This window comes from Olea europaea, unplaced genomic scaffold (assembly GCF_002742605.1).
Source record: "Olea europaea var. sylvestris unplaced genomic scaffold, O_europaea_v1 scaffold671, whole genome shotgun sequence".
Taxonomy (NCBI): Eukaryota; Viridiplantae; Streptophyta; class Magnoliopsida; order Lamiales; family Oleaceae; genus Olea; species Olea europaea.
Genome location: NW_019265091.1, coordinates 185,734 through 196,480, shown reverse-complemented (window position 1 = coordinate 196,480; position 10,747 = coordinate 185,734). Strand labels below are relative to the sequence as shown.

The 10,747-nt window shown below is 37.0% G+C and overlaps 1 protein-coding gene across 5 annotated transcripts in view; it reads left to right on the top strand.

Moving 5' to 3' along the window:
* The window catches only part of LOC111390337 (histone acetyltransferase HAC1-like), a 14,958-nt gene extending 4,948 nt beyond the window's left edge, over positions 1–10,010 (top strand). For 3 of the 5 annotated variants that reach the window (XM_023015357.1, XM_023015359.1, XM_023015358.1), the window contains exons 4-17: positions 103–304; positions 493–987; positions 1,099–2,933; positions 3,350–3,646; positions 3,916–4,194; positions 4,952–5,080; positions 5,831–6,031; positions 6,163–6,305; positions 6,399–6,708; positions 7,040–7,179; positions 7,893–7,971; positions 8,072–8,464; positions 9,013–9,230; positions 9,357–9,793. In XM_023015357.1, coding sequence (XP_022871125.1) covers positions 103–304; positions 493–987; positions 1,099–2,933; positions 3,350–3,646; positions 3,916–4,194; positions 4,952–5,080; positions 5,831–6,031; positions 6,163–6,305; positions 6,399–6,708; positions 7,040–7,179; positions 7,893–7,971; positions 8,072–8,464; positions 9,013–9,230; positions 9,357–9,471 — 4,836 coding nt within the window. In that variant the 3' untranslated portion in view covers positions 9,472–9,793. Of the gene's footprint in view, positions 1–102; positions 305–492; positions 988–1,098; positions 2,934–3,349; positions 3,647–3,915; positions 4,195–4,951; positions 5,081–5,830; positions 6,032–6,162; positions 6,306–6,398; positions 6,709–7,039; positions 7,180–7,892; positions 7,972–8,071; positions 8,465–9,012; positions 9,231–9,356 lie in introns of all 5 variants that reach the window. The other 2 variants (XM_023015356.1, XM_023015360.1) reach the window with 2 other exon arrangements.
* Positions 10,011–10,747: the final 737 nt, after the last annotated feature.

Genomic DNA, 10,747 nt, shown 5'->3' with positions numbered 1-10,747 from the left:
GAGGAGGGTTGAACATATATTAGGGCGTCTTGAGGAAATAATTAACTGCTAATCATGTAAATAAGCCTTTCTTTTTTCTTTCTTTTCTTGCATTATTGTCAGGAGGAGTATCTAGACAGGGCAACCTTGGAAAGCCGGTTACAACTGCTGATTAAGCGGATGAGTAACCACAACCAGCAATTTTCACATGCTAATACTTCCTCGTCCATTGGTACAATGATTCCGACCCCTGGATTGCCTCAAACAGGGAATTCAATCCTGACAAGAGCTTCGTCAGTCGATAGTTCTGTCGTTGCTAACAATGGTAATACAATTGCATCCCCCGCTGTTAATTCCGAAATCTTCTTGCCATCTGGGAATGTGCATGATGGTTTTTTAGTTTATTTAATGCTTCTCTTTGTCTTATTTCTTTGGAAATGAGTATGGCTGTCAACTCGCTTTCTCTAATTCCTTTCACGATATATATATATATATATATATTTATGTATGCAGGTGCTTTGTCTAGTGGATATCAGCAGTCATCTACTGGTTTCTCAATCAGTTCGGGTGGAAATAGCATGTTGACATCCAGTGTGCAGAGAATGACCAGCCAAATGATCCCCACTCCTGGATTTAGTAATCCAAATAACGAAGGGAATGAAAATGCTAATAATCAGTCTTTCTTGAACCCGGAGCCATCTTATAATGTCAGTGCATTTCCGGCTGATGAATCTACTGTTGGATCACAGCCAATGCAGCATGTTGGTGGTCAAAATAGTTGTATGCTGCAAAATATTGATGGTCATGTGGATAGGTCCACCTTGCAGCAAACATCGTATGGATTATCAAATGGGTCCTTAAATGGTGGGCTAGGGGTGATTGGAAACAAAATACCACCAATGAATGTTCCGGGAACTTCAGAGGGCTATTTAATGGGAACCATGCATGGGAACTCCCCAAAACCCTGGCACCAACATTTTGATCAACATTTGCAACCAGTGATGCAGGGTACTTTCTCTCTCTCTCTCTCTCTCTCTCAAAATGTGTTACTGCGAAAATGTGCTGAATATGTTTCTGTTGCTTTTTAGTTGCACCCTTACTACAATAGGCCATTTGCAGGTGACAGATATGAGCTTGGTTCTTCTGATGCTTCAGGGTCTGGAAACTTCCATGCTCCTGTAACCTCTGTTGAGTCGACGATGAACGATCAGAAGTTTAATGCAGTATCCTTGCAGTCCATGCCCAATGCAAGCCTGCCTTTGAAGGACAATCAGTCAAATATGCATGCAACTCAACAGGTGATTAGGATGAAGCCTTATTCAACTGATGAATCAGCAAAAATGCACCTTCAATCCAATTACTCAGGGAGAGAGAATCTTGTACAATCTCACCAACCTCGACAATTTCAAAAGCCTTCGTATCAATTTCAGCACCAGCAACTTGGTCAACAGCAAAGTAAACAAAATCAGCAAAGTCAAAGTCAAAGTCAAAGTCACCAGCTTTTGTTAAAGAATGATGAGTCTCAGCTGCCATCTGATATAGGTTCTAAAGTGAAGTCTGAGCGTGGAACAGAGCACCATGATGAAAATCTGCCCTCACAATCGTTCAGGCAATTCCAATTTTCTGATACGCAGAATCAGTTGCCACACAATACTATGGAAGACCATTCTAGAAGTTCTCAGTTTCTTTCACATACATCTTACTCACAGGATGTTTGTTCATCTGTAGCTCAAACTTCTGAATATATGCAACAATTTTCCCTTCCACATCAATATGCTCCTAATTCTCAAAGTGATTTTAGTGGTTTTTCTGGTAATGTCCAACTAGATTCAACAGAGCGTGGTCGGTGGCATCCCAAGACTCATGATGGGTCTCAAATGGCAGGGAAATTTCTTCATGATCAAAATGTGCCAGGGGAATTTCGTCAGAGAATAACTGGGCAAGATTTAGCTGAGCGAAACAATCAATCCTCAGAGGAATCAATGATTGGCCAACCTGATGCGACTAAATCAGCAGAGCCTCCAAATGTGAGTGGGACTGTCAGATCTAGTAACCTTAATCGTGAACAGCAGTTCAAGAACCAACAAAAATGGCTGTTGTTTTTGAGGCATGCTCGTCGATGTCCTTCTCCGGAAGGGAAATGTCAAGATCCTAATTGCATAAATGGTCAGAAACTGTTGAGGCATATGGAGCAGTGCAGTGTATTTCGATGTCTGTATCCTCGCTGTCGTGCTACAAAAGCTCTAGTTAATCATCACAGGCATTGTAGGGATACAAGTTGCCCGGTTTGTGTTCCTGTAAAGAATTATGTGCAGTTACACCTTAAGGCATTTGGTCGTGCTGATCTGGTTTCTCCTCTGCCAAGTTCAGTCAATGGATCTTGTAAGTCCCATAATACTACTGAAATAATTGGTAAGTCGACACTCAAGATGGGTCCAGATGTAGCTGAAGATCCAGAAGATTTACAGCATAATGTCAAACGTGTAAAAATTGAACAAACCTCCCAACCGCTTGTGTCTGAAAGTGAGAGGTCTGCTGTACCAGTTCCTAACATAAATGAACCTCATTCCATCAAGGATGCACAGCATACTGAACATTTAAATCCTTGTGTGACAATGGAACCAGAAATTCCCAAAGTAGAGATGGAAATTCCTGTAAGTAAACAAGGAAGTCCTAGGAGTGTTGAGATGAAAAGTGACAATTTGGATGAAACGCACCTCCAGAATAGTGAAGGCTCTACTATAAAATTGGAGAATTCTGTTGTACTGACGGTGCAGGAGGACCTTAAAATTAAGAAGGAATCGGACCAGGGTAAACATGAAAATACGTCTCTACCTTCAGAAAATGCATCCAAGTCTGGGAAGCCAAATGTAAAGGGTGTGTCACTGATAGAATTGTTCACTCCTGAGCAAGTCCGAGAGCACATTACAGGTCTTCGACGGTGGGTTGGCCAGGTAAGTTTGTAGACTCTTATACAATGCTTTTGTTACTTTGTTATGGGGGTGAGTGGGAGTGTAGATGTTAGAAGTTATATAATTATTACAGCACCTGTCGTAAATGCTGCATTCAGCCACTGTACAAATCTATCAAACTGTATATTAATCTGACCTGAGGATTGCAAGAATATTCAACACATAATTATCAACTTCTTTCTTTTGTTTGACATCTCAATATATATTAGAAAGCAATTTTATAACATCATCCTAGTAATGTGGCATTTGTATTGGCAATGAGGCTTAGTTGGGTTGTATTTATTTTTTCATTTTTTATTTGAAGGGAAGGGTGGGTGTTTGAATGGTGAAGAGCATATTTGTTTCTACCAGTAGCACTTAGTAGATTCAGTCCTACTCAATTCATGTTTTCTTTACAGAGCAAATCAAAAGCAGAAAAGAATCAAGCACTGGAGCATTCAATGAGTGAAAATTCTTGCCAGTTGTGTGCAGTTGAGAAGCTTACCTTTGAACCACCTCCTCTATATTGTACACCTTGTGGTGCTCGCATAAAAAGAAATGCGATGTATTATACCATTGGAGCTGGAGATACTCGTCATTGCTTCTGCATTCCATGTTACAATGACGCTCGTGGAGACACCATCATGGCTGATAGAACTCCTATTCCAAAGGCAAGGTTGGAGAAGAAGAAAAATGATGAAGAAACTGAAGAATGGGTATGTTATAGTTTGTGTGTGTGTGTGTGTGTGTGGGGTGGGGGGGGGGGAATGATCTAATGGGCACCGGTGCTTAGCTTATGTTAAGCACCGGTGACATGGCACACAAATGATTCACCAATTAATTTGTGTGCCATGTCATCGGTGCTTAACATAAGTTAAGCATTGGTGTCCATTAGATCATTTTCCCATATATATATATGTGTGTGTATGTGTGTTTTACCATGCAAATGGTCCCTTGGGATACCAAGTATTTTTGCTTTGTGCAGTGGGTTCAATGCGACAAGTGTGAAGCTTGGCAACATCAAATATGTGCATTATTTAATGGTAGAAGGAATGATGGTGGACAAGCTGAGTATACATGCCCAAATTGTTATGTAGCAGAAGTGGAAAGAGGAGAACGTATGCCATTACCACAGAGTGCCGTTCTTGGAGCAAAAGATTTGCCTACAACAATTTTGAGTGATCACATCGAGCAGCGATTGTTTAGACGATTGAAGCAAGAAAGACTGGAGAGGGCAAGGGCTCAAGGAAGAAATTATGATGAGGTAATTTATTTGACAGCAATATCTTTGGATTGAGATGGTTTGTGTTTCAAGAAATGCACTTCCATGTGTTGCTGATGAATGTATTTCAAGAATTTGTTGTATTTCAAGAACTGCACATACGTTGATACTTTTTTAATAATTTCAAATGTTCATGTTGTTGTGCTGAAATATACAAGGCCTCCTAAAGAACCTTTTGCTGCATTATGTATTAGAGTTTCAACTTTTGGTCTTATCTTATTCATGGAGAGTATCATTATGAGGTCTATAAGTTAGTTCTATTGGCACTGGAATTTCGCAGACTAGTCATAATTTGTGTTGTGGAACTATATTCTGTTATGTTTTCTGAATAAGCAGTTAATGCAGGCTTTTTAGTAACTGGTGGAGATTTCTAATATTATTATGATTATACTGTCTATCTTGATTTATTTATTTAATTTTTTTTAAATGAATATTTGGATCTTATTTCCTCTTTTACAGTTGCTATTAGTCTTCAAAAACACGAGAACCTCATATATTTCCTTCTTTGGCATTTGACAAATCTTCTTCATTTTCTTTTCTCATTTTTTTTGGCCGTGGGGTCGTCTTCGTGCGCATACTTGTGCATGAAACCTCTCATTGGAGTTCTGATGTATTGCATTTTAATAGCGTAAACTTTTACTTTTACTTTTTGTTTTTCTATTTGCTATAACCCTACTACCTTTTTAATTTGTATTTTTCCTTTTCAGTATTGTGATTACTGTGACATTGATTTTGCCAGGTTCCTGGAGCAGAAGCACTTGTTGTAAGAGTTGTGTCATCAGTGGATAAGAAGTTGGAAGTTAAACCAAGGTTTCTCGAAATTTTTCAAGAGGAAAACTATCCATCAGAGTTTCCGTATAAATCTAAGGTATGCTAAGAAAAAACTGTGATCTTCCAGGTTGCCATACAAATATCGGGTACGCTATTGACAATTTATATGGAGGTTGCTAATGGCGTCCCAGATTAAATAGCATAACTCTGTGATTTCAAGTTTAAAAATAAAATAAAATGAAATAAAAAACAAATGGTTCCCGGTTTTAAGTTCAACGTTATATATTTTAATACACACTATTTTGTAAGAATTTAAAATAACATGAAAAATTTAAATAACTTCACTTTTCTCGAGTGCTTTGACTGGATGCTCTTATTTCCTTTGGTCTTCTCCTTTGGAAAATGAGCATAAGATGTGATGGACTATTCTCTGTTATTTTTCCCTTTCAACTGATATCTTTCATGCCAATATAAACCACCCTTTTCACTAGTGGTCAGAGGTGTATTTTATTTTTGCTCTGGCTTTTATAATTATTATTGAAAGAGAATTGTAATGGCGGGGAAGAATTTCTAGTGTCCATATGACTATATATCATTTTCGAAAGTCCATTAAATCTGATGCCAATCATCTGTTAAGCATTCTGTGAACTTCCAGCCTGATGTAAGTTTATGTATATTGATGGATGCTGACATCTGAGCCTTCAAAGTTATTAAAACATCTGAGTAGAAAATTTTGTAGTTTTCTTTATTTAAATCAAATGGATGGAGAACTATTCTTTGACAAGACACTTTTTTAATCGACTCTTGAAATGTCATTGAGCTACGAACTAAAAGTTTCATTTTCCAGGTGGTATTATTATTTCAGAAAATTGAAGGCGTCGAAGTATGCCTTTTTGGGATGTATGTTCAAGAATTTGGATCAGAATGTCAGCAACCAAATCATCGCCGAGTTTATCTCTCATATCTAGATTCTGTGAAGTATTTTAGGCCAGATGTCAAAACAGTGACAGGAGAAGCTCTTCGGACATTTGTGTACCATGAAATTTTGGCAAGTTATACTCCATTTCCTTTTATGCTTCATTTTTATGCCTGATTCATGCAACGGAAAACAAATATTATTACCACTCGTTATATTGACACCTGAACAATATATATATATATTATTTTTTTTCTGTCCAGATTGGATATTTAGAATATTGCAAATTGCGTGGTTTCACAAGCTGCTATATATGGGCTTGTCCTCCATTAAAGGGTGAAGACTACATTTTATATTGCCACCCAGAAATTCAAAAGACGCCAAAATCTGATAAACTCAGGGAGTGGTAAGATTGATAAGCCTTCAAACTTGAGGCTTATTGTATTTATTTTTTGCTAACGCTTTTTGATATTGATGTGGATGATATCTTCTATTTCAGGTACTTATCCATGTTAAGAAAAGCTGCGAAGGAAAATGTTGTAGTTAACCTTACTAATTTATACGACCATTTCTTTGTTTCTACCGGTGAGTGTAAAGCTAAGGTGACTGCAGCACGGTTGCCATACTTTGATGGAGATTACTGGCCTGGTGCTGCAGAGGACATGATCTATCAACTACAACAAGAAGAGGATGGGAGGAAACAGCACAAGGGAGCTATGAAAAGAACCATCACGAAAAGAGCTTTAAAGGCATCTGGTCAAACTGATCTTTCCGGCAATGTGTCGAGGGACATCCTGTTAATGCATAAAGTAATTTTATTGCCTGTGTTTAAATTTCTCTACAGGTCTTTTTATTTTGAACACCTACCAAAATGATGATGTTATCATCAGTATTTCTGAAACAAAACATTACAGGCACTTAAAAATAATCATGGTTATTTACTTATAATTATTTATAATTTCTGCCCTATAAATTGTTTTTGTGATTTTTTCTTTCGCATTTTGACTGATGCTTTTTTAATCATCTTCCTCTGCCTCTTATTTTCTCTACGTTCCTTCCCCCAGCATTCATTGTTAAAATCATTGCTGCACGTCTTATTATTGGTTCTAATAAAAAAATTTTTTTTTTTTTTTTTTTTAGCTTGGTGAGACAATATCTCCGATGAAGGAGGACTTTATCATGGTTCACTTGCAACATGCATGCTCGCATTGCTGCACTCTAATGGTATCTGGAGATAGTTGGGTTTGCAAACAGTGCAAAAACTTTCAGCTTTGCAATAAGTAAGGAGTCTTCTGATATTTTAGGCATCACATTAATTACTTTTTCTTGATTTTCTCTTTCCTGGACTTTTGCTTTCTAGGGCTATCCATTTTCTACGTGCTTTAGATAGACATTTATCAAAGTTATTACATTATAAATGCATGCCTATGTTAGATTGCCATGGGGAAGTTTATCCGTCTCTCTCCCTTCTCCCTTAACAACAAGACCCATTTTCCCCTTCCTCAACCACCCTCCTGGCCAGTTAAGGGAGGCAGAGATAAACTCGCAGATATTAGATGCATAATGAAAATAGAATATCTAGCTTTAACTGTCTGTGCTTGTGATATTTAATTTTTTTTATCCTTGAGAAGTTATATGGTCTGTCTTTGATTCCTTGCCATGTTAGATGCTCTGGCAAAACACTCGTTTAAAAATTTGACATTCAAAAGTTAATTGTTTTCTATTGAGGTTTTCTACAAAATGAATCCAATAATATTTGTGGGTTCCTTAATTACTATTGTTTCCATGGTTAACGGGTATTCGAATTATTCTTCAAATTGACTTTACTAACAAGTCCCATCAGATGAGAACTCTCTTTTGCAGAATCACATTTCCCACCCAACTGTCATCTGCACTTGTATGCAAATGAGTGAAGTCCGTGAGCAATAATTGGTTGTAAAATCGATTGCTTTATTTAACTATAGCACTGCTTAATACTCCTGGCTTTATCCAGGTGCTATGAATCTGAGCAAAGACGTGAGGACCGAGATAGACATCCTGTCAATCAAAAGGACAAGCATGTGCTGTACTTGGTAAGTTCTGTAGGCTTTTTTGCTCAGGTAGTTTATCATACTTCAGTTTTCTCCATGTTCTACATGGATTAGTCTTAGTATTGAGAAGTTGAAAAATCTGCAGGTAGAAATCAATGATGTCCCTGTTGATACCAAAGATAAAGATGAGATTCTTGAGAGTGAATTCTTTGATACCAGGCAGGCATTTCTTAGCCTTTGTCAAGGAAACCATTATCAATATGATACCCTGCGTCGTGCTAAGCATTCCTCAATGATGGTCCTCTACCATCTTCACAATCCCACCGCCCCAGCATTTGTAATGCCATGTAATGTATGTCAACATGATATAGAAGCCGGTCAAGGTTGGCACTGTGAGACATGCACAGATTATGATGTGTGCAATGCTTGTTATCAAAAAGAGGGTGGGATTAATCATCCTCATAAGTTAACTAATCAATTATCCAATGAACGTAATGCCCAAAATAAAGAAGCAAGGCAATTCCGAGTTCAACAGGTGTGTTATTCTTTTCTTTTATTTCGTGTTGTTTCACTTCATTCTGCTACTTTTACATCATTATGATTAATCAGTTTGTTCTTGGGATATGCATCACTTTTTGTTTTCATTGTGTCAGGCACTTCTTTACCTGAAATGCACCTCAACTAAAATAATTGTGCAAAGATATGTATGAGGAATGATCTAAACTGATAACTGTTACATCAATTCATTAGTGGATAAGTTTATGATGGGTCTCAATATTTGAATTAAACGTGTTATCCACCAATGAATTAATGTGCTATGTCATTCGTGCTTAGCATATCATTTATTTTATATATATATATATATATATATATATAAACATTTAAAAGTCCAAGGTTGACTATTTCCGCCAAGGGATATAGGTTACTTCAGTGCTTGAACAATCATGCATTCCAAAAGAGATGGTTCATCTGTATTGAAAGTATTATATGTGATGAAATGTCAGTTCTCATTGTAGACAAGTGTGGCATAGTAACTCAAGGAAAACACCGACTTCTTGACACAATGTCTATTTTGCTTTGCAGCTTAGGAAAATGCTTGATCTCCTGGTGCATGCTTCCCAGTGTCGTTCTCCAAATTGTCAATATCCAAACTGTCGCAAGGTGAAGGCACTTTTTCGCCATGGTATGCAATGCAAAGTACGTGCTTCTGGTGGGTGTGCTCTCTGTAAGAAAATGTGGTATCTTCTTCAACTTCATTCTCGAGCCTGCAAGGAATCCCAATGCACTGTACCGCGCTGCAGGTCTGTTTACCTATCTCTTTTTCATCCTGAGAATTTGAAATTCCTCCTTCTGTCGCTCTACTGGAAACTCTGGATGCTTAGTTTTGTGCTAAAAATCCTGAATTTATGTACAATGTTTTGGTGCAGAGATTTGACTGAGCACATTAGAAGGCTGCAACAGCAGTCTGAATCCCGAAGAAGGGCAGCTGTGATGGAAATGATGAGGCAGCGTACTGCTGAAGTTTCCGGGAATTCTGGATGAGTCAGTTGTACATTGATAGTGACATTTTGACGATACTCTTTTCACAAGAAGAAAATTTATAGTCGTAAACTGCTTTGTTTATAGGCCGAACCTGGGTGGTGAAGAGGTACTGTCTCCTCAATTTTTATTTATTTCTTGGGATTTTTTTTTTGGATAAGCGCCATACTGAAGTTTACATAGATCAGATACTGCTCGAGTCTGCAACACCACCTGCATGGTTAAGTTATAGATCTCAGACTGCTCGTGTCTGGAACGACTAACTATATTGTTAGGAGGGTGTAGAAGTCTGTTGCTAGATAAATGTAGTAATTCTTTAATTTTATTTCTCCTGTTTTTCATCTGTTGCCATTATTTGGTGGCATGTGTAACATATCTTTCTTGATGTATCCATAGACAATACACTTCCAAGAGAAATCACACTCGGGGGATTGCAGTTTCTCTTTTTGTATGCTGGTTTCCTCCAAACTTGATGCTTACTATAGACGTCTCTATCTTTGAGTTTTGTAGGTGAAGAAGTAATAAGTAGCATAATTAATTTATCATGTTATTATTATTATTATTTTTAATCATGTTGAACTTGATTTTTCTTTTCCTTTTGACTTGATATATTGGTAGTTGTCTAGTTGAAGGATCACTTAGAGCTCTATGACGAGGAGTTAAATTAGAAATCTGGTTACTAAAAATATATATTGTGTAAAAAATGAAAATACAATTTTATTTATTTTTTAAATTAAGTAAATCAGGTAGTAACAATTGTTTTGAAAATTGACCTGGCCATTGGCCCAGAAAAGAGAGGTTCAAGTGTTTGAACCGGGGAAGAATCGATGATTTTTAAAAAATTAAAAAAATATACATTTATAAAAATTTAAGAAATATGTACTTAAAATTATATATATGTAGGTTGAATTTGTTGAATCGGAAATGGGTCATGGAATTTTCAAAAATCGGTCTGTTTAATGAGTTTTGAGGAGAATTTTTAACTAGAGGTTTTGTAAGTCTAATCGGACTGGTTTTGGTCTTGGTTCTTGAGATTCAATTTTTCGATGAAAATGAGATAACTGAATTTTTGAAGAATAAAAAATAGCTAAAAAAACTGTCTAGTATAGTGTTGAGTAACGTAATAAAAAGGATGTGATTTGTTATTATCAATTATGGGTATTTTGATTTATTTAACTATTTATGATAATGAGTTTTGGAATAAATCCGGACTTTGCCTTTCCCTTCAAGAAAGAAGTTTATCTCGTACTCGTAGTTTGATTTCTCAAGTCAGCTGGAT